Source organism: Mastigoproctus giganteus, chromosome 4 (genome assembly GCF_048544385.1).
Source record: "Mastigoproctus giganteus isolate SK-2022 chromosome 4, ASM4854438v1, whole genome shotgun sequence".
NCBI lineage: Eukaryota > Metazoa > Arthropoda > Arachnida > Uropygi > Thelyphonidae > Mastigoproctus > Mastigoproctus giganteus.
Window position 1 is genome coordinate 172,999,106 of NC_143578.1, and position 24,934 is coordinate 173,024,039.

The window sequence follows — 24,934 nt, forward strand, 5'->3', positions numbered from 1 at the left end:
GGTATCCAATCCACGTGTTTTACAAATTTTGCAGAGCCAGCGAACCGGAAGTTTTTTTAGTTATAGTTAGCCGCTTTATTGACCAATTATTATATTAAATTATTTTCTGTAAGTAGCTTATAGACCTAGGCAAGATCCTTGATTTATTCTGAATTAAGACAGCGAGATTTTGGAAGTTAATTAATATTTAAGTGTCTGTAGATTTACCGTTCGTAACTTGCCGCCATTGTTATACGATACAACGTTATATCCCGAACTAGATAGTGTTAGCTTAGTATAGTATAGTATATAATATTATCAATTAATCAGTAAATTTATTAATCTTGTTGAACGTCATTGTCAATTAAATTGTACTTTTAATTAAATACATATAACGACTTAGATTTTACGAACGTAACATAATTAATTAATACATAACTTGATACAGAACTTATATAAAGAAACTCGACGATAATACTTGACACTTAAAAAATATATATAGATATATAGTGTTACAACTGCATTGGGATACAAGTTTAGGGTTATAATTTTGTACTGAAATTGAAATTTTATTGAAATTGAATCGGAATCATGACTCAGACCACAGCAGCAAAGCAAAAGGTTCAAGCTAAATGGAGTGCTGTGGCTCAGGGGAGAACTGAGGGGGAAGGCAGTTGCCCTCTGAATCACAGCCTTTTAAAATGCACTGCTTGCTTGATGTTTGTGGAGCAATCAGGTACGGGACATGATATTGCCAAGGAGGATGTCTTTGTGTGCACGCGATGTAAGGAGGGTGAGGAAATGAGGACAACTCAGCGTTGTTATGGGCTTATATGAGGGATTGAAGGACAGGGTGGCTGCCCTCGAAGGATTTAAATTGAGGGCCCATCAAGCTCTCAGCTGCCCACATCAACACCAGAGCTTGCACTTGATCATCATGCAACACAGTGGCATCCCCCAAGGCAGAATTCGCTGGTCCCACAGGAACTAGTAGTTGTTGGTGACTCTATTGTCAGGGAAACGGGGAACATGCTATGTAAAAAGGATAGGTTGAACAGGACCAAAGTATGTCTGCCAGGGGCAAAAGTTGATAACGTTGTAGAGCAGATATCATCTTTTAAGGGCACAAAGGGTTATACTGTTGTACACGTTGGCATTAATGATATTAAGAGGAGGAGACCGGCAGAATTACACAGGTCACTGTTGAAAAAAAGCCTTGAACTAGGGTTGAATTTGAAAGTATCTGCAATTCTGCCCAGACACGATAGGAGGGAGTATATCATGAGAGCCTTGTCGATCAATACAGCCCTAGACGGATTGTGCAAGGCTCAAGGGGTAGAATTTTTTTCAGTCTGGTCTGTACTTGTTAACAGGAGAGACTGCTTCTACAGGGTTGGGATACACTTAAATAGAAAGGGTGTAAAAATATTTGCTGATGCTATCAAGGCAGTGTTAGGTGGGTCGGAAATCTGCTAGCTTGGGGAGATACAAGGACTAATAGATTAACAGTAGCCACTGGCAGAAGTGAAAGTGATTCTTGCACTGCTTCTATTGGAATGAGCAGCAGCCTGAAAAACAAGATGCAAGGTATTTCAGAGACTGCTGGGAGTCATTGCGGTACAAGTAAACACATGGGTTGTGTTAGGGTAGCTAAGAATAGGAACAGGTGCATGTATACCTGCATGTACACTAATGCTAGGAGTTTGGTAAATAAATTTGACGAATTTCAGGTATTGCTCAGAACATCAAAGGCAGTTATTATTGGGATATCAGAGAAGTAGTATCACACAGATATAAGGAATGCAGAACTGGAATTTGGGGAGTAAAATGTGTACAGGAAGGATAGACAAGATAGGATGGGAGGAGGGGTTATACTATTAGTTAAGAAACACATAAAATTCAAGCAAGTGAAGCCAGTCGACATCGCTGAACAGTGCAGTGTCGAGTCAGTTTGGTGTTACATAAGCATTGGGAGATCAAAATTGAGAGTAGGAGTGCGTTATAGGCCTAATGACTGTGATGTGTATAATAAGGAACTGTACAGGGAAATAGAGTGGGCCAGTAAATCAGGCAGTCTTATAATGGGGGATTTTAATTTCCCAGATATTGACTGGAATTTGTAGGTTGGTCACTCACACACTAGCAAAGCTTTCGTGGATTTACTGGATGATTGTTTTCTACATCAGCATGTTTGGGAGGCAATTAGAGGGTGTAATACTCTTGATCTGATTATGAGTAGTGATTCTTCATGCATTAAGAATCTGCAGATAAAGGAACCACTAGGTGGCAGCGATTACAGTGTGCTGAAATGGGATTTACTCAGAGGTAACTACCATCAGGGGTAAAGGGAAAGTTTTTGCTTTCGTAAAGGTGACTACAGTGGTCTGAGACAGTATTTAAATTCTATACGGTGGGACCAACTGATGATGTTATCAACAGCAAATTCAAAATGGGAAGTATTCAAAGAATTTATCTTGGAAGCTACTAGGCTTTACATACCAACTAGGAAATATTGTTCAAGGTTTAGGCCTAAATGGATGTCAAATGAACTAATGAGACATGTGACACAGAAGAAAAATGCATGGGATACATATAAATTAATGGGTGACATGGAAGCCTTTGACAGATATAAGCTGGTCTGTAATCAAGTCACAAAGGGGATTAGGCAGGCAAAGGCAGTTGATGAGAAATCCTTGCCAAAGGATGCAAAGAAAAACAACAAAAAGTTCTTTACCTATGTAAACTCTAGAAGGAAAGGGATGAATCAGATTGGTCCACTGGATATTGATGGTTCAACTGTTGATGATCCTGCTCAGGAGGCTAACAAACTAAATGAGTATTTTGCATCTACATTCACTCATGAAGAGTTATTCAGGGAGGAAAATGCCAGAGGTGAGTTAAACTCTGGCAGTGAGCTGGATGATTTTGTAATGACTGAGAGGAAAGTGGAGGAGAAATTGTTGCAGATAAACATAAAAAAGGCACTCGGGGTGGACTGGATCTATCCAGTTATATTAAAGGAGGCAGCAAAGGAAATAAGCAAACCCTTAGCCATAATTATGAGAGCTTCTTTGGACTCAAGGGAGGTACCCATGGACTGGAGATGTGCAAATGTGTATCTAATTCACAAAGGAGCATCAAAGGATATTGATGGTTCAACTGTTGATGATCCTGCTCAGGAGGCTAACAAACTAAATAAGTATTTTGCATCTACATTCACTCATGAAGAGTTATTCAGGGAGAGAAATGCCAGAGGTGAGTTAAACTCTGGCAGTGAGCTGGATGATTTTGTAATGACTGAGAGGAAAGTGGAGGAGAAATTGTTGCAGATAAACATAAAAAAGGCACTCGGGGTGGACTGGATCTATCCAGTTATATTAAAGGAGGCAGCAAAGGAAATAAGCAAACCCTTAGCCATAATTATGAGAGCTTCTTTGGACTCAAGGGAGGTACCCATGGACTGGAGATGTGCAAATGTGTATCTAATTCACAAAGGAGGATCAAAGGGCAGCACAAGTAATTATAGATCTGTTAGTTTAACTTCTGTTCCAGGAAAATTAATGGAGGCACTGGTTAAAGAAGCACTGCGGGATCATCTACACAAGACTTCGGTTATAGCTCGGACACAGCATGGTTTTGTTAAGGGAAAGTCTTGCCTGACCAGTTTGATTCAATACTATGATGTGGTCACAAAAGAACTAGATGCAGGGAATAACTTTTATATCATATATTTGGATCTTAGAAAGGCTCTTGATACTGTTGCACATGGAAGACTGCTGCACAAATTGGAGCAGTGTGGCATTGGAGTCAAATTGCTGCTATGGATAAAGGGATGGTTGAGTGGGAGAAGACAGAGAGTAGTAATCAATGGACACTGCTCATCGTGGACTAATGTTATTAGTGGAGTCCCTCAGGATTCAGTATTGGGTCCATTGTTGTTTTCTGTATTTATAAATGATATTGATGATGGTATATCAAGCTTAATGTCCAAGTTTGCAGACGATACGAAGGTTGGCAGGGTTGTTAAGCACACTAATGACAGTACACTGCAACAGGATCTAGAAAAGTTGAGCAGATGGGCTGATAGGTGGCAAATGAAGTTTAACGTTGAAAAATGTAAAGTACTACATATGGGAAGCAGCAACCCCAGAGTAACGTATCAACTCTGTGGTTCTGACAAATGTAAAGTACTACATATGGGAAGCAGCAACCCCAGAGTGACGTATCAACTCTGTGGTTCTACACAGACAGTGGTAGAGAACAAAAAGGACCTGGGGGTAATTGTGCAGGCAGATATGAAGTTTTCTGAGCAGTGCAGACGGTCTGCAAGAGTAGCTCATAGTGGCTTGTCAATGATATACAGGAATTTGTCTAGCAGGGATAAGGAGGTGATTATCCCCTTATATAAGGCAATGGTCAGGCAACACCTTGAGTACTGTAATACAGGTCTGGAGGCCTCATTTTAAGAAGGATGTAGAGCTGTTGGAACAAGTACAGAGAAGGGCAACAAGATTAGTGAAATGAACAAAGGGTTGCTCTTAAGAAGAAAGGCTTAAATTTTGCAAATTGCAGTGTCTGGAGACCAGGTGCCTGCGAGGTGATCTGATTGAGGTATATAAAGCCCTGAATGGTTTGAGCATGCTCAATGCTGATGGAATTCTTCCTCTTGCTCAAAATAATCATTTGAGAGGGCATAAATTCAAATTGAGGAAAGACAGATATAGGATAGATGTGCGGATGTTTGCCTTTAGCCAGTGGGTGGTTGGTTGGTTGGTGGAACAGACTTCCATCCTTTGTTGTGGAAGTTGATAGCCTAAATAAATTTAAGGCTGAGCTGGACAGGTACTTGGAATGAACGGAGGGATGAAATGGGAGCGTTTTTTTTTTTTTTGCTGATGCTGCATAAGCTTGCTTTTTTTTTTTCTTGCATCATATGCCTCTACTAATGCTAAAAGCTGTGAGTTAGGAGTCAGTTTGAAAGTGTCCAGAATTTGTTAAAGCACAAGAGGAAGGAATTAATGATGAGTGCTGTTAGTCGGCACAATACTGAAGAAATTGTGTCCTGAGGCAGAATTTTTCTCAGCATAGATTATGATTGTTAACAAGGGGTGCAAGAATATTTTCTGCTACTAACAGGGCAATATCAGTGTTTAAAGAATGCTAGTTTCCTTACAAATGTTTTTGGAAGGGTATTATTGTAAATTACAACTGGGCTGGTAAAATGACTTAAGATCAATAAAGAACTACTGAGAGTTAAAAGTCTGTTGAGACTGGCAACAGGTTTATTGGAGAATCTCTCTTTTTTTCTTTTTGTGCACTTCACATTTGTGCTTAGTCTTATGTTGTCTTCTAAAATAAAACCCATGATTTTCTTTAAGAATGGATTATCCATTCAAAAAACAAGGGAGAAATACCTGCTTAAATATTAATCTTAATATGCTAACTGAATACAGTTTAAACATTTCCAAAATATATGAAGTGTTTTACTTATAAAACACTTTAAATTATTTTGAACAACCTCATAGATGACTTCACAATTTAAATCATCTTTTTTTTTTTTTTTTTTCAGTTAAATTTCAGTTATGCACAATTTCAATTAGGTTGGTTTCACATTGTGCACAGTCTTTCTGGATACATATCATGATAATCAGCTAGTCAAGCACACAAGTGGCCAAATATTAATTACATCTTGTTCGCCTACAGATAATTACTGAGAGTAATTATCTGTAGGCGAACAAAATACATAAGTATTTCATACATTAAATTATACTTATTACTTCCAGCATAAAACCAGAATAGAATTTATCTTTAAAATTACATATAAAATTATTAAAAATATACAGAGTTAATTTTATATAATAGTTTTATATTTACTTGTATGCATGGTAGCATGTTCGTACTCTTAATCCTCCCTTGACAAAATTTACAAGACTCTGATCAGCAACAAAAGTCAAGAGGGCCATCTGCAATAAGCATTCAGCATAACATAATTCAGCATGAACTTCCTCTAAAAAAAAAAAAAAAAAAAAAAATGTAAACAATGATATCTAAATCTGAGAAATGCTTTTATGCAAATGTTTGATTTGATTTTTAATGGCACAAAAATGACTATGGTTATAATTGAATGATTTGTAGAATTTCTTATGATACCAATTTAGATTGACTCAAGTAAATAGCGTAGCTTAATTTTACGGTACTGACCTTTTGTATAATCTGCAGTTGATGCTTAGGATAGGATGGATACTAATTTGAGTTTAAATTGGGATTAATATGGATAAATTTAGTTTTAAAACAGAGTTAAAATATGCCCAAGGAAATAGAAGTGCACATCTTCGTCCTTGGTAGTACCGTAAAATTAAGCTATACTATTTACTTGAGTCTATGGTTATAATGCACCAGGACAATGTTAAGATTTCAAAAAAAGATTGGGATATTGGTAACTTTTATAAAAGGTTACCTCATAAAAGGTTTATACATATACATCAATAAATAAAATGCAGCATAACAGTAAAAGAAAATTGTCTATTTCATGTGTGTATACATATTAATATCTTGTAAAAACTTAAAAACTGCTGACATGTGGTCACTGTTAGATAAAACTGGGCTGAGTGCAGGTGTATTGCTAAATAGTAAAAAAATAGTACCGGAACGCTCGTCGATTAACTACAAATACTTACCTATGCTTTTTTCATTTGCAAAAATAAATAAGTCAAAGATTAGAGTATTCGTTCAGTACTTATTTATAACTATTAAATAACAATTTCAAAAGTAATAAACAAAGACAAAAAATTTTAAAAAAATCAGAAAAGAAAAAAATGAAAACAAAAACTCCAAAATAATATAAAAACACTGTTCAGAAGAATCACAGAAATTCCCATACAGGATCGATTACGTATTCTTGTGTGACTGTCCTTTTTGTTTGTTGGTCAACAGCAGAACGATGAGACTGCAACCAAGTTCGGACATAAAAATTTGGATTCCATAATTCTAATGGTAGACCGTGTAGTTTAATAAACAACAAACTTATCACATGTTTGACAAGGATATGGAATCTTTTCTCAGTTAATATTAAATTCATAGTTAATAAAATTTCTCATTAAATTTCTCAGTTAATATTAAATTCAGTTTGGAATAAGTTTTTAAAATGTTCCAAATGTGTGAGCATGCTACGACCACCATTAGCTAAATAATCCCTGTAGGCATTCAAACATTTTATGAAAGATAAATTAAAACGTTTACAGAGAGATTCTATTTCATTTTCTCTAAATCCAAGATCAATTTCAGATGGCCATTCACTTGGTTCAAGAATTCGCAACTCTTTTACAATGTCTGAAGTTGAAATTCCTTCAGTAAATTCAGTAGAATCTGTACTAATGCTTAGCCTATGCTTCATATTATTAATAATACTGTTTATAAATTGATTTCTATGAATTAATGTTACTTTGTTATTGTCCATTAATGTTACTGAAAATAATTGCATTTTTTCAATAGCATCTGAGGCTTCTAACAACTTTTTTCCTTTTTGAGGTTTTTTAAAAATTCCAAGTAACGAATTGTATGACAAATCAATTTGTCTGCATATACTATTGTTGTATCTCATTTTTGCAATGACTCTGAAAGAATCAATAGCTCAAACAATACATCATACATCAGGAGTTCAGGGCTAAATTTAGAACAAACTGTTTGGATGAAATTTGTTTATATAATCCGTTGAACATGGATTGTTCAGTTTTGTTTCGGTTGTTATCTTTACTGGAATTTTCAAGATGATGGCATAAAGATGCAAAATTTTGCCAAACTGCTGATACGGTCCTAAAGGAGCTGGCCACCCACCTTACATTAAATATCCATCCAATCCTTTTAATTTCTTCGCCGATGCTGGTAGCACATGCTTCTATTTCTCTCTGGTTTTTTGGAGATTGACTGTACAGAGTGTACAGCATGTCCATAAATATTTGAAAATGGTTAATTCCATGAACTTCTGATATTGCATCTCCAACTGATAACTCAAGTCGATGGTTTAATCAATGCCATATGATCAAATTTGGATATTTTTCTAATAATTTATTTCCAACTCCAGATTTTCTGCCCAACATAACACTTTCCCCATCGCTCATAAAAGAAATTAAAAGTGTTTTAAATAATTGTCGTCAAAATCCGTATTTTTCAAGACATTTGTTATTGTAAAAGCTGTTTGACCTGGCAATTCGATTAAATCAAGAAACAAGTAATGTGGATCTTTCATTTTATTAGTTTCACATTTTAAATAAATAATCAGAGTAGATTTCTTACTTAGAGTGGTAGACTCATCAATGAGAATTGATAAGTTTCCATGTATGTCCACAATTTGTTGGCACAATTTTAATTTCATTTGCCTTCCAACGTGCTCTATTATATTAGTAGCAGTTAATCTTGAACGCAAACTGTGAGCAATAAAAGTGCCATTCAATTCTCGAAGTTGTTACAACTCAAAACGGTCAGAATATGGTCGATCATGTTTCGCAAAATAATATGCAGTTCTAAAAACCTTACAGGTGCTAGAAATTTTGGAGTCATTCATTTGATCAATTACGGCTTCTAAATGTTGTTCATTTGCAGCTTGCAAGATTTTTTTCAGCCTGTATATGTGAAGTACTTTTTGAATGTTCATAAATTTTCTTATGCAAAGATGTCAATTGTGCACTTCTTTGCCATAAAATGATACCAGTACCAAACTTCATTCCTTTGAAATGCTAACTCCCTGCATTTTAGACGGCCCTAATTTTTTTACAGCAGCACAAATCAAACATCCTATTTTTCGACGTCACATGTAAGCCAAGGATATGCTTTTTTCTTCTCAGTCCACATATCAGCATTCCAAACGTGGGCCCAATTAAATTTTAATTCTGTGTCACTGTTTCTCTCATCTTTAGATCTTGATGGAAAAGAAGAGGTCATGCCGTTATCATTTCCCCATGTTTGTACATTTTCTTGCACAGTTTTCGGTTTTTTATCAAGAAATCTATTTAATGTTGTTTGCTTGCATTTTTTGCTCATTTTGTATTTAATAAAAATTTCTTCTTTTAATTTTTGAAATACTTGAATTAAGTAAATTTAAATTTATATATTTAATCCTATAAAGATTAATTTTTACCTTAGAAGAAACTAATAAATAAATTAATTAATCTAAATAGTAGAGATCAGTCATAAACTCACATGAACATATTATATATATAATTCATATATGAATGACAAAAAAAAAATCCTGTACGTTGTTCTCCAGAAGAACATATGATCACGCCACATCGACTGTACAGTAACTGAATCAGACTTTAGACTCACGGTTCATAGAACAACCAGTTCTAGCATTCAGCTCATGGCGAATCAAAATGCAGTGCTTGCATGCATCACAGTATATCTCATTTGTCGATCTTTTTATCTAAGACATTGTACTTTAGTAAGAAACGTTAAAGTTTCATTGTGAAATTTATATTTTTGTTTTTAAATAAATTTTTAAAGAAATCTATTAATTTTAAAGATTACTATTAATATATATTTTTAGTAGCAATGGGTAAAATAGATATTATTTCTCCCTCTCCTTTTATTATGCCATTGTTTCATAATATTAGGTGTATAAATTTAATGATTTTCTATTATAACATTTAGAAAAAAAAAAGTACTGGAACGTTGTTTCGGTGTGTTCTGGCCCGAATACATCACTGGCCGAGTGTATAAGGCTGTCAAATGGTAAAAAGTGGTAAAACAAATTTCTAAAATTTGTACAATTGGTTAAATTGTGCTTCACAGATAAAACAGTATCACATTGCTCATGACAGGAGGGTCATCAAGTCCTAAGCAGCAAGAAATGTGTCAGATGACTGTCCTATGCAGAGCTAAGCATGAACAACTTCCTCTTTACAGTCCCTGCACAGATTGCCAGATAAAATTATGGCAGTCCCTGCACAGATAAAATTATGGCAGACCAGACTGCCATAATTTTATTAAATGCTTGATCTGATTAAGTCTGTTTGTTTGTTACCTGCCGACGTCAAGGATCTGGTCACTGGGAATATAATTTATTGCAGATTACTTGCCTGCAATATGTATAGGGGACTTACAGACCAGAGATTTGGTGGGGCAGCTGATTTTGCTGCAGCCAAGTCATTTCCACTAATCCTGATGTGGCTGGAGATCCAGCAGAAGCTGATATCAAAACCACCTTCATAGAGAGTGCATATCATCTACTGAACCCAGGACAGGGTTGGATGAGTAATGTACCTCATTGCCTGTGGAGAACTCACCAAATAGGTGTATATAATAAACTGCTGGTACTGGCAAAGTCCTTATGTGGTCAAGGCTAACTCTGTGCTGTAGCTCTACAGTATATATGCTATATATACAGGGGGAATCTGCTCGGATATAATATAGTCAGAAAAGACAGCAGCAGATCCTATACAATTCTCACTTTGAGCCATCTATGTACTAGAAAGAAGTCAGAAAGGTTGGCTTGGTGTTGTGAATAGAGCTGAAGGTAGCCAGCAGACAGGATATCAGAATTCATCCAGTTCTTAAGGGAGAAGTCACATGCTGGAATTTGAGCATGTCAAGGTGGAAGGGGTTGCTCTGGTAATTGGGCAACCTTGTCTACCATGATGCTAAGCTCTCTGAGTAGCTCTTGGATATGAATACCGAATGGGCGGTTGATAGTTTGATGGGTGTTATAAAGATTTTGACATCGTGGCTCAAACACGGATGTCCACGTGGAGTAGTCTGGCAGGGAGTTCAATTTAAAAGCATACTGTAGAGACAACAACTGTTTTTATAGAGGCAACAAGGATAGTTCATTCACTTCCACATATAGACATTGAACATGAGATATTCTGAATGCACCAGGAGCAATATGAATAGCCTGATGGTGAATGGGGTCAAGCTGCCAAAGGATGCTATTTCTGACAGACACACATACCTGAGACCTATAATCTAATTTTGATTGCACAAGTTCACAATACAGATGGAGTAAAGTGCACCAGTCTGCACCCCAAGAAATAGAAGAGAGAGAGCGTCAACCCAAGAAGTAGAAGAGAGAGAGAGAGCATCTTGAAGGAGAAATGTCAACTTTTTGTTAAATATGAGTCTCAAGAATTTTGTCCTATTACTGGAATGGTGCTTTGTCCATGTCTTAATTCAAGTTCTGGGTGAAGGTTATGCTTGCAACAGAAATGGATGCAAATGACCTCATCCAGTAAGATCCTGAAACCATTGACCAGAAGGAAGCCAAGACAACCAATGGCTTGTTGCAGTTGTCTCTCAATAACCCTCATGTTGCATGACTGAGAAAATATGCTGAAGTCATTGACATAGAGTGCACTATTTACAGTTGGAGGAAGTTGTTTGGTAATGAAATTTACTTCAATGGCAAAAAGAATAACACTTAAAACAGATCCTTGTAGTACTCCCTCTAGGCAAAAAGGAATAAGAGAGGATGGATCCTACTTGAATTTAGAAAAAATGACAGGATAAAAAGTTTTTAATAAAAATTGGAAGGTGACCTCTAGGATCAAGCTTATAAAGATCTATTAAAATACAAATTGTGTCACACTCTTTTTTCCATATTAAAGAAGATGGGCATCAAGAGCTTTCTTTTTAGGAAAGCACTTTGAATAGATGTTTCCATTCTAACCTAGTGGTCTAAAGCGGGCCTATTTCTTTTGAAGCCACACTGAATGCAAGAGAGAGGTCATTTGATTCTAAGAACCATAAAAAACGAGTGTTGACCATTCTCTCCAGTATTTCGCACAGACAGCTAGTCAGAGCAATAGGACGGCAATTTGTTGGAATTTTGGGATCCTTTCCTGGCTTAGCAAAAGCAAAAATAGGTGTCCGGAACCTGCTCTTCAAGAAAGATTCTATTGGATAGAAAGAGCAGATAGTCCATGGATTTTGATGAAAGGTGTTTAATTATTTCATAATGGATGTCATCTGGTCCAATGGTACTTGCCTTCATAAGAGTGAGAGCTGTTTGCAGGCCTGTGAATGGTAAATACCATTATATAAGTAAATATCCTTTGATATAAAATTCAAGGCCTCTTTTTCAGTTTTGTATTTAAGGAGTAGAAACTCTGGGGAGTAAGATGATGCTGCTGAGAGGTTAGAAAATGTTTCCCCAATGGCTAATGCAGTTGATTCTGCATTAGTACATCCATTATATTCCGGGACTGATGAGGGATGTGCAGTGCATTTTCCCTTCATTTTCTGGATTTTTTTTCCAGACCACCTTACAGCTGGTCACTTAAGTAATAGAATGTTCTGTCATGTACCTCCTTGGTTTCAATATCCATTTTTTCAAGGGGGCTTGCTAACCCTTCTGGATAAAGAAGGGTGACTTTTCCCTATAGGTTTTACTCCGGTTGAATGAAATATCAGGTATCTAGGTGTAAGACCTGATATTGTTTCAGTTCTAGGCCTCTTTGCTGAAGTGGTGGTGTTTGTTTCTGTTTCATTATTTTCTGGTAGGGACTGAGTTGGGGGGCCCCTTGAAGAAAAGTTTAATTTATCAGGATTCATATTACTTTTTATTTTCCACAATGGAATGCCCACTACCTGGCAAGCAATAAATGTGCTGGGGAGTGGAATGCCAGGGCTACCTATATCTACACTAGCCTGAATCCATCTCTAAAACCATGAGAGTAGGGGCATGGCATCAACACGATTGACTCTTTCAGGCACTAGCTGACTGGGCACCTGTCTTGTCAAAGCAGAGACCAAAAAGTTGAAGCTGGGCCCCTCAACCATCAGGATCCCCCTTTCCAAGTTTCCACAGGTCATAGTGTATGGCAAGCATGCTAGATTCCTATGGTATTAGCCTGGAAACTAGGCTGTGGGTGTTGGATCCCAGTGATGCTAATCTAGAAGAACCAGCAATGTCACTGGGAGATCCCCTCACCATGTACAGGTATCCACATAGAGGGGTTATGCAAATGTGATTTATTTTGAATATAAGTTGAAACCAAATACCATGTCAAATATACCATGATATACTATGTCAAATATGAGGGGGAGAAAGAAAGTTTACTGTCAGCCTACCAAAAAACTGAAGGTTCTAATATAAATTCTAAAATCAGTGAAAAAATGACTCTTCTTTCAGCTAAAATAAGGTTGGTTTTGTGGTTGTTTGGCTATTACCTTAATAATAACACATACCTTGCATACATTGACATAGAGTGCACTATTTACAGTTGGAGTAAGTTGTTTGGTAATGAAATTTACTTCAATGGCAAAAAGAATAAAACTTAAAACAATTTTGTAATATAATCAATGCATATATTACAAGAATTATAATAAATTCTTATCATAAGAATGACTAAATGGTGTCTTACATGAAGTGTTTTGTAAGCAATAGCAGTCTTTCAAGTGACCAAAATCACTAAAAAATGTGGCTATTTCACCTATCCAATATGGAGTTATGACAAGCAAACTGACTCCTAGTGGGCTAGCAATTGGAGAAATTATCCAATTTTGCTACTTTGTATTCATTGACTGGTTGTTGTAGTTCAGTTTAACGACACAAGGGCTACTACGGCCAAATTGTGTCTCCTAATCGTTAATTTACAAAAAAAGTATTGCTAGAGAGATTAAATTATATACTTCTGTACAAACCAATATGTTTTAGATATAATAAAAGTTCTTCAATATTTGCTTCATTTCCTAAGATGCTAGATAAATCAGGTGATATATTCAATGTAGACAGTGACTGAAAAGTGTTTGACCGGATGGTTGAATGCAAGGGACAATCAACCAGGAAATGACGGACTGTAAGTTGCGTCTAACAGGATGAGCACTGTGGTGGGCTTTCTCCCAATAATAGGAAGAGATGAGTATGATGAGTGTGTCCAATTCTTAGTCTTGCCAGTACTACTTCCTCTCGTCTGTTTCTTCGGAAGCCAGACAGCCACAGCTTTGGGTCTTCTTTTATTTGGTATAGTTTATTGTTAGTGTCACTTTTCCAGGTCTGTGACCATTTATTGTAGCAGGCTTTGCGTATGACAGACTTAAAATCAGAGAAAGGAACCTGAGGATGTTGTGAGAGAGTGGTTTCCAGACGTTTAGCGGCAAAGTCAGCACTTTCATTTCCCGGAATGCCTGAGTGGCCAGGGATCCAGCAAAATCTGATTGACTGATTGGACACACTGCAAACGAATAGCTGGGAATGAATCTGTTTCAATGTAGGGTGAGAAATGGAGGAATTCTTCCTTATGGCAGAGACAGCACTAAGAGAATCTGTGTAAATTATGACAGATGAGATGGAAAGCTCAATTATCTTACTAAGCGCTAACTTAATGGCATATAATTCGGCTGTGAAGACGCTGCAGGCAAGCGGTAGAGTGGCTGAAATTGTACATAAAGGGAAAACCGCCGCAGCACCTACCGTACTCTCAGTTTTTGAACCATCCGTATAAATTTTACAAGCATGGTTGTTCATAGCATGAGCTGAATGTAACTGTCTGATATTGCAGGAAGGTATATTTTTCCCCCACTGGAGGAAGTATGTATCTTGAGAGACAGACACATATGTCCAAGGAGCAACAGGTGTAGTTGTGTCTTGGAAAATTTCATTTAAATTGATATTCCAAGTCTGAACAAGCTCTTTTATCCTGATAGAGGCGGGTCTATTTTCATTTGGTTTGCTCTCATAGAAGGCATTCCAACGAGTATTATAGAGATACTCCCAACTTGGGTGTGATGGTAGACTCTGGATCTTAGCAGCGTAGCGAAGCAATAGTGTTTTTCTACGCAGATGTAATGGGGGATCATGCGCTTCAATATATAGACTTTGGATAGGAGAAGTCCTGAAAGCTCCCAGCGCAGTCCTCAGAGCACTGTGGTGGATCATATTTAGCCGTTTTAAAGTAGTGCTCCTGGCAGAGTCATACACTGGACAACCATAATCTAGTCGTGAACGGATTAAACTTCTATAAAGATGCAACAAAGTACACCGATCAGCTCCCCATGACATAGATGAGACCGAACAAAGTATATTTAAATGCTTTAAACAAGAAGTTCTCAAATAACTGATGTGAGCTTGGAAATTTAGTTTGCGGTCTAGTAGTAGTCCAAGAAACTTAACGGTATTAACAATCGGGATTGGAGTATTGTTTATTTGTAGTTCAGGTTCCGGATGGAGAGCTCGCTTCTTGCAAAAGTGAGTGACAGTGCATTTCTTTTCTGACAATCTGTAACCGTTCCGTGAAGTCCAGGCCTCTATTTTGGTTATGGCTAGTTGCAGCTGCCGTTCAATGGTATTCATACTTTGAGATTGACAGGAAATGGTAAGATCATCTGCATACATATAAGTTTGAACAGTTTTTGGGATATCTCGTGTCATTGTGCTAACTCGGATTGAAAACAGTGTTGGACTGAGTATTGATCCCTGCGGAACTCCCTCTTCCTGTATGTGAGATGTAGAGAGGACGTTTTTGTATCGGACTTGAAAAGAGCGCAATTGCAGGAAATTTTGAATTGTTTCCGGCAAATGGCCCCGAAGCCCCAGATGGTAAAGGTCCCTAATAATACCATGACGCCATGTTGTATCAAATGCCTTTTCAAGATCTAAATTGACCATGACTAGATGTTGTTTCATGACAAAGGCATTGCGGATATGAGATTCGGCTTTGATAAGCACGTCCAGCGTTGATCTATTTTTCCGAAAGCCATATTGTTGTTCTGGAAGGAGATTCTCTGACTCCAGGATGTAGGTGAGCCTAGTATGAACCATCCTTTCGAAAATTTTTCCCATGCAGCTCGTAAGAGATATTGGCCTGTAATTTTCAACACAGGAAGGATCTTTTCCTGGTTTTGGTAAGGCGATAACGAACGAATGGCGCCATGAAGAAGGATAGGCATTTTTGGTGAAGATCCGATTATAAAAAATTAATAGAGTTCTCAAGTCTTCATCAAGTAAATGCTTTAGCATAATGTAATGAACTCCATCTGGACCTGCAGCGCTATTGGAAGATCTGTTTAATGATTCTTGAAGTTCTATTAATGTAAACGGTTGGTTGTACGGCAGTGAGCGGCGCGTGAAGAAGTTGATTTTATACCGTTCCGCACCTGCTTTGATGTTCTGGAAGGTGGACGCATAGGTGGCAGAAGCCGATATTTTTGCAAATGATTCTGCTAATGCATTTGCAACTTCTTCAGGAGTAGAAATGTCTTTCCCTCTCCAATGAAGTATCGGAGAGGGCAGCCGAGTAAGTTTGCCATTTAATGCCTGTATTCTTTTCCAGATGACTCGTGTATCCGTGTCTTTGGTAATGGTTGAGGCAAAAGCAATCCAAGAATCCCATTTCGCTTTCCGCCTAACTTGTCTAGCTTTCGCTTTGACTTTTTTATAAGCAATTAGGTTACTAGTGGTGGGATTACTTACGGAAATTATTCCAAGCACGGTTTTTTTCCTGTTTGGCAATTAAACAATCTGTATTCCACCAGTTATTTCTGTGTTTGTGATAAGGCGTGGATTTTGGAATGGAACCATTAGCTGCAGTGAGAATCTGATTGATTATATAAGTATTTACTTCATCAATATGTTGTCTTTGAACATAACATCTGTCTAAGAGTATTTGGGCAGAATAGCCTCCCCAGTTTGCCTTTTTAAACTGCCAGTTGGATCGTTGAACAGGATTCGGAGTTACTCTTGTTTGTAGTGAGCAAATAATTGGAAAGTGATCACTGTTAAAGGGATCGGTTAAAGCTGACCATGTCATGATTGGAAAGATAGATGGTGAACAAATTGACAAGTCTATTGCAGAAACAGATCCTGTTGCTAGGTGTATGTAAGTAGGAGATCCAGAATTTAATAAATTAAGATCATTATTGTTCATGAATTCCTCCATCAATTTGCCTCTTCTATCCATTGTAGTAGACCCCCACAATGGATGATGTCCATTAAAGTCACCAAAGAGACAAATTGGAGTTGTGAAATCAGGCTGTCAAGTTCTGAATGCGGAAGTGGTAGAGATGGTGAAATATAGATGGAAACAAGGGTAACTGAAATACCAACTGCAATACGAGCTGCGACAACTTCTAGAGTGGTTCTCAATTGGATCGGCCTGGATGGAATGTCAGAGTTAACAAGAATAGCTACTCTGCCACGAGCAGGAGAGTTTGAACTCCTATCTCGTCTGTATATAACATAATTTGAAAATTTTGGTGAAATTTGGGGTGACAAGAAAGTTTCCTGTAGGCATACACCTATGGGATTGAATTGAGCTAGTAAATCCCTTAAGTCATCAGAATGACTACTTAGTCCTCTGCAGTTCCATTGTATGATGTTATACATTATTTAGATTTAGCTGAGGATGATTCATCTGACTGTTTTTTGTTCGTGGGACATTTCTTCCGGTCTTTTTTTGGGAATGTGGGGCGTCCAATATCCATGGTGTCATCTGCATGGAGTCCTCGTTACTTAGCAGCTCATCTACATCCATATTATTGGTAGGCGATTCCATTTTTTTTGAGACTGAGTGAGATTTTAATTGTTCTTTTTCAACTGAGACTAATGGGGTATGAGTGGGAATACTGATTGGAGTATTTGTGGCTTCGCTAGTTTTTTTCGGAGGATTATCTTTTTTAGAGGTTGAAAGTGTAAATTTAAGCCAATTCGCTAGAGAGGTGTTAGGCGGAACTGATACATCCGTTTGAGCTGCAGTAGAAACAAAGTTTCTAGTTCTAGCGGCATAAGAATGGCCACTAGGCATGGTCGACATAACTTGTCTACGTGCCTCAGGAAACGTGACTTTATTTTCAATTTTGTATTTTTGTATTTTCTTTCCTGTTATCCATAGCTCACAAGTTTTGGAAAAGGCTGGATGGCTTCCTTTGCAGTTTGGACAAACAGGAGTTTTGACTGAACAATCCGCTTGGGTGTGATCTTTAGAGCCACAGATGGGACATGTGGCTTCCCCGCGACAAGCCTGCTGGGAATGGCCGTATTTCTGACATTTAAAGCAACGAACAGGATTCGGGATGTATGGTCGAATCCGGCAGTTTAAATAACCAGCTTTAATAGAGGATGGTAAGTCTGGAGTGCTAAATGTCAGAATGATGGATCTTGTTGGAGTAAGATTTCCATCTTTTTTAGTCATAATCCGTTTCACATTTGTAACTTTTTGACTACTTAGTTCTTGAAGTAGCTCTTCTTCAGAGACTGTAATTAGGTCCCACTCACTGATTACACCCTTTGATGAATTTAAGGTTCTGTGTGGAGTAATTGATACTGTGAGCCCACAAAATGATCTTGTGTTTAAGAGCCGCTCAGAATGTTTAGCGGTGGCAGTTTCAATGAGGAGATCTCCGGATTGTAGTCTTTTCACCATTTTTGGTGATCCAGTAATTGATTCCAGACATTTTTGAATCAAGAATGGTGACAATTTTCCTACAAGTTGGGAGGATAAGGAATGAATCACCAAGAAATTTGGTAATTCATCATGGCATTCAGGTTCCCTTCTAAACCTTTTGGGCTGGTTGGTGTCATGGTCGTTGTCAGGAATTTCTGACCTTGAGCTTGATGGCTCTAAAAGTGGATAATTAGTCGTATCCATGTTAGCTCCTTTTGGCCCTGGGGGTATATTTTTACCACCCAGATTACCGGCCCCGCCACGGGGAGGCAGGAGCAGTGCCGCTTGTGGCCAAGCAAGCGTATAGGTTAGTACAATTAGTAAAACTAATTTAATTAAAGAAAAAGGTTCTTTCCTTTTTCTGGGCTCTCTTCTTAGTGCTTTTAAGAAAAAGGGCTACTTAACGAAAAAGTGTAATAATCAAGGGAGAAAACAAAAGAGAACCTAGTCGCTTAGAGGAAAACGCTTTTCAATCGCACGAGAATCGCTTGGCCACGGAAACGCTTGGCACCCGGGGCCTCATTGACTGGTAACTACTGTGAAAGTAGATACAGGAAACACGAAAAGAGTGGTTACATTCTATCATTGCCAAAAGACAAAATGCTAATCAATTCAAGGAAGAACTATACAAACTATTGGAGGGAATGAATAGGTGAAATGGGAGGTGGGTTTTTTCTTTTATTTTTTTTTTTTTTTTTTGCTAACGCTGTATAAGCTTGCTTTCTTACATCATTTGCCACTGCTAAATCCTAAATTTAAAAAATGCAAAACGACTACAAATCTAACTGCAGTCCCTCGAAATTTAGAAATATTGTCACAATATAATCATGGCTTTAAATGGGTCATTGTTCAAAGTGGTATGATCCACAAAGGTTGATAATAATTACTCACACACACTCATTATACCAGAATAAAAATGCAAAGAGTACAACTGGTGTCAATCATTATCCCCACACCAATTGCTAGAAATATTTAGAAATAATGCAAAGGACAGATTTCTACAGCATTACAAAATTTACAACTTCAGTTAAATAAACCCTTAGAGCATGGTCAAATTTAGAAATATTTAAAACTTGTTCTTTGGAGCACTTGGCAGATTTTTGTGTTTGGAAAATCTACTTTGGATTTTGTCCAAACTCCACAATCCACTTATTTATTTTTGCTTATCTGAACAACTACTGCCAACAGATATATCTATAATACAGCTGTCATTTCTATAATGATGCTATACCTTAATAGGCCATCCTCAGTCATTCCAAGTCCACTGAGGCAATGATCAGTCTTGTTCAACCCAGCTGTAGGGTCTAGAACATGGAAAAATTATAAAACAAGGAAAAAATAAAATAATGGTCAAAGCATGCCAGGAAGAAAAAAAATGGTTGGTTGTGGGTGGGAGGGGAACAAAAAAGACTAACTAAAAGAATTCTCTATAATGTATAATAATTATGATTTTAAATACCCACTCTTAGGAAATTAAATTAAAATAGAGATATCTAAACTAAGGTATAATTAAAGTAATAAAAAACAAGACTACAATAAATAGAGACAGAATAATATTAAGAATATACAACTGAAGGAATCTGCCTTCTCCAACCTTACTTCCCTAAATACTCTTCTGAGGAGTGGGACGAAATAGTCTATGGATAGGGAACAAGACATAAAAAACCCTATGTCACACACATAGAGCTATTTAAAAATAGCTTCCATTTAAAATAAAATACAACGTAAAAACTAAAGGAATTAAAAATCAGATTTCAAATAAACTGAGGTAAAATTACAAATGATTAAAATAAAAAAGTAAGAAAAGAATTCCTGTAGATATCCATGTGTACATAATGCTATTATAAAGAAGCATGCTACAGGAACCACAAACCAAAGGTAACTAAAAAAAATTAAATAAATAAAAATACAAAATTCAGGGGAAATTCAAGTATTTGAAAATTAAACTGGGTGCTATGAAGCTATACAAAGAAAACAGATAACCATATAATGATGATCCAACACTGTTGAAACCTCTGCATCTACATTGATAGATCATTCTATCGATAAAAATTAAGAGGGCAGTAATAATTCTGACTAGATAGCAGTGGATGGAAAAAATTGTCTTGTAGCTAGTATGGAAATTTGCACTATCCTAAACATACCTGGTCCATACTGGATAAGGTATGTTTAGTGTTAGGTATATTAGTATTAATGGTGCAGATGATGCAAGAACACAAGCTTATACAGTATCAGTATGGAAATTTTCACTATCCTAAACATACCTGATCCATACTGGATCAGGTATGTTTAGTGATAGGTATATTAGTATTAATGGTGCAGATGATACAAGAACACAAGCTTATACAGTATCAGCCAAACAATAAAAAATAAAATAAATCCCATTTCACCTATCCATCCCTTCCAATGGTTTGCCTAGTTCTTCCTTGAATTTATTCAGACTATCCACTTCCACAACATCAGATGGAAGTTTGTTCTAGCAATCATTACCTGTTGGCTAAAGGCAAACTTCCACACATCTATTCTGCAACCATCCTACCTCAATTTGAATTTATGCTCCTTCATGTGTGTTTAAATTTGAATTTATGCTCCTTCATTTATTCTAAGCCTTAAACATCTCAATCAGATTGTCTGGCGGGTGCCTAGTCTCCAGACACTGTGATTTGAAGAACCCAAGCTGTTCTTGATAAGAACATCCCTTTGTTCCCCTCACCAATCTTGTTGCCCTTCTCTGTACCTATTGCAGCAGCTCTATATCCTTCCTAAAATGAGGCCTCCAGACATGTATGTAGTATTCAAGATGTGGTCTGGCCACTGCCTTATACAATGGAATAATCATCTCCTTATCCCTGCTAGAAAAATTCCTGTATATCACTGACAAAACCCCATGTGCCGTTCTGGCAGCCTTTCTGCACTGCTCAGAGAATTTCATATCTCACTACACAATTACTCCCAGATATTTTTTCATTTTCCACTACCCTAAGTATAGCACAACACAGTTGATACGTTACTCTGAGGTTACTGCTACCCATATGCAGTACTTTACATTTGTCAATGTTAAATTTCAGTTGCCCCCCTCTCAGCTCATCTGCTCAACTTTTCTAAATCCTGTTGCAGTAGCATATTGTCATTAGTGTCATTGACAACCCTGCTAACCTTTGTATCGTGTTCAAACTTGGACATTAAGCCTGATAAATACAGAAAACAATAGTGGGCCCAGCACCAAACCCTAGGGGACCCCAATGATAACATTAGTCCATGAAGAGCAGCATCCATTGACAACAACTGTCTTCTCCCACTCAACCATCCCTTTATTCATAGCAGTAACTTGCCCTTAATGCCAAATGCTCCAGTTTGTACAGAAGTCTTATGTAAAATAGTATCAAAAGCCTTTCTAAAATCCAAAACTGAAATGGTGCAGTAACAAAGGAACTGGATGCAAAATTATTTTTTGTTACTGCATCATAGTATCCAATCAAATTGGTCAGACAGACAAGAGGTCCCCCTTAACAAACCTCATGCTGTATATGGTCTAGATCAGTGGTCTCAAACTGGCGACCCACGGGCTGCATCCGGCCCCCTGAAGCAATTTTACACAGCCCGCGAATAGATTTCAATTATGTATTTGTTGTAAATACAGTGCTTATAGTTTTAGAGACATAGAGATATGGACTGAGCTTACGTGCGCGACTGCTATTGAAGGAAAAAGAGATAGAATGAATAGGTTGGGCTTTGTCTTTGTCACTGTATGCTTGTATGCCAGGCCACGTGACTGGAGTAAGGGGGGAGAACTTCCCACGTCGGTACAATCAGTAAATTTAGTTCGCCAGCCGACAGTTGGTGGCGCTTCAGTATTCTGGTGTTTCCGATTTTTTGTATTGAGTTGGTACTTCTGATATATACAGTATTTTCCTTGAATCAGTCACTAGTTGGTTAGCTGGATGCACAGCTGCGCAGTTCATATTGCTATATAGATAGAGACAAACTAACGTACGGCTTATAAAACCTGTTTATTTGTGCTTGTTGTTAGGTCTACAATGTAGATCTAACAATAAACGATAGGTATTGATATAATGTAGATTCTACATTATATCAATACCTATTGTTTAGAATTGTGCATAACTTTTGAGTGTTGCTTTCATACGAAAATTCATCTTGTTAAATTAAAGTTGTAAATAAAATTATAATAGTTATTTTAATTAAGAGATTAAACTGCAAGCCATGTCTTTAACAAAGGTTAAAAGAAAAGTGGACGAAGAAGGACGTGTTTTTCAAGATAAATGGGAAATTATGTACTTTTGTGGTGTTGTGGGCAATAAAATTGTATGTTTTATTTGTAATAAGGGAATATCAATTCCAAAAGAATACAATTTTCGTCGCCATTACGAAATGAATCAAAGAAAAATTTGAAATGTTGGAAGGCAAATTGAGGGAAGAAAAGTTACAGTTTCAATTTTTGCACTATACATTGCATTATTCATCAAAAAGCACTTTTTGCCAAAAGTTTGCAGATGCATAATGTTATGGAAACAGTAACTAAAACAGTAAACTTTATCCGTGGACAAGCTCTGAATCATCGAGAATTTGTTGCATTGCTTGAAGAAATTGAAAGTGAGTACGGAGAAATGATTTATTATAACGAGGTGAGGTGGTTAAGTCGAGGAGCTGTATTAAAACGATTTTTTTGATTTAATAAATGAAATCAAAATTTTCATGACACAAAAAAATAAAACCATCAACGAGCTACATAATGATACAAGGATAACAGATTTAGCATTTCTTGTTGACTTAACCGGCCATTTAAATATTCTCAATAAAGAGCTGCAAGGAAAGAATAAACTTATCACTGACATGTATGCTTGTATTAAAGCTTTTAAAGTTAAATTGCAATTATGGGAAACACCAAAAAAATTTCGTACATTTCCTACATCTTAAATCCTGCCCTATTATTTCAAATGAAAAATCCCAAGGATATGCAAGAAAAATAGCATTATTAAGACAAGAATTTGAAGAAAGATTTAAAGATTTTAATGATTTGCAGTCCGATTTTACATTATTTTCATTACCATTAAAAACGAACGTGAATAACGCACCAGAAAATCTACAAATGGAGCTAATTAATTTACAGTGTGATATAAATCTTATTCAAAGATTTGAAGATACAGATTTGATTAACTTTTATTCGTACTTGTCAAAAGATAAATACCCTCAGTTACAAATTTTTGCAATAAGAATAATCGCTTTATTTGGGAGTACATTTATATGTGAACAGTTTTTCTCGCAGTTGAAAATTAATCAGTCTAAGAAAAGAACCCAATTGACCAATAAGCATCTACAATCCATGATGAAGATAGTTTCTAGTAATTTTTTTTCCAAGGCTACAAACTTTATCAGAATCGAAATGCCATCAAGTGTCAAGTTGTAGTAAGAAATAAAATTTATAATTATTTACATACAAACATATGTATTTTTTCTGTAGAAAAATTTAATAAATAAATTAATCCAAACTTATTATAAACTTACGCGTAACACACCACACACACACGCGTAACACCAGGTTATAAAGGGGTGGTATCCATACATTAGGGATAAGTATGATGCAATATATATATATATATATATATATATATAAAATAAAACATAGAAATAAATGATAAAGGACATAGTAAGATGGGAAAGTTATTAACAACAACGTGCCATGCCTAATGGAAGAAGATATGAGAAGAAAAGAATGTTAAGATCCTAATAAATTAAGTGGAAAAAGTGGCTGAATTGATAAGCCAAATCATATTTACAAAAGCTAACCTCTTAGAGAGGGCCTTGGCTGTGAAGGTGTTAGTAGAAGAGGAAAATTAATACCGCTAGCCTGTGAAATATTTTTTTTGTTAATGTCAGATGTAAAAAAAAAACTAGTATAAAGAAGAATAAAATTACATACCTTTAAAATTAGTAAAATTATGTAGCATCAATTAGTAAAATTATGTAGCATCAATTAGTAAAATGCATAATAAACATGATTAATAAATAGAATACAAACAAGGAGAGGTTGCTTAGTAGAAAAATAATAATGGACGCCCTCTATAGTTAAAAGTGAGGAAAAGGTCCGAATAATAATTAAAAATAATTAAGCAAAAATAATTAAAATAAAATAATAATGGAAAAAATTAAATAAATAAAACTTAAAGGGTAACTTAGAAAGTGAAAAGACATGAGCATCGTTCAGAATAGAAGTCATATGATGTGATCACTTTCAAAGTGGTGGGAATACCACCATTTAAATTTACAACTATACATCTGTACAAATTATCATGTTAACCCTAATCAAAATGAGATATAGTGAAACCGAATTTATGTTTAATGAAGTTAGAAAGATTTTTAATAATACGATTTATAAAATTAATAGGAATATCATTTAAACATAATTTGGTATATAGGCCGTTTAAAGCTTTGATAAAAAGTGTTTGTTTAATATGCATTAATTACCACTTTTTTCTAGCTTTTGTAAATATGATTTGGCTTATCAATTCAGCCACTTTTTCCACTTAATTTATTAGGATCTTAACATTCTTTTCTTCTCATATCTT

The 24,934-nt window shown here is 36.3% G+C and overlaps 1 protein-coding gene across 2 annotated transcripts in view; it reads right to left on the reverse strand.

Annotated features, from left to right (window-relative positions):
• LOC150087207 (tetratricopeptide repeat protein 39B-like) overlaps positions 1-24,934 on the reverse strand; it is a 349,901-nt gene that overhangs the window by 162,443 nt on the left and 162,524 nt on the right. For both annotated transcript variants that reach the window (XM_090371071.1, XM_090371072.1), the window contains exon 6: positions 5,854-5,986. In XM_090371071.1, coding sequence (XP_090227197.1) covers positions 5,854-5,986 — 133 coding nt within the window. The remainder of the gene's footprint in view (positions 1-5,853; positions 5,987-24,934) is intronic.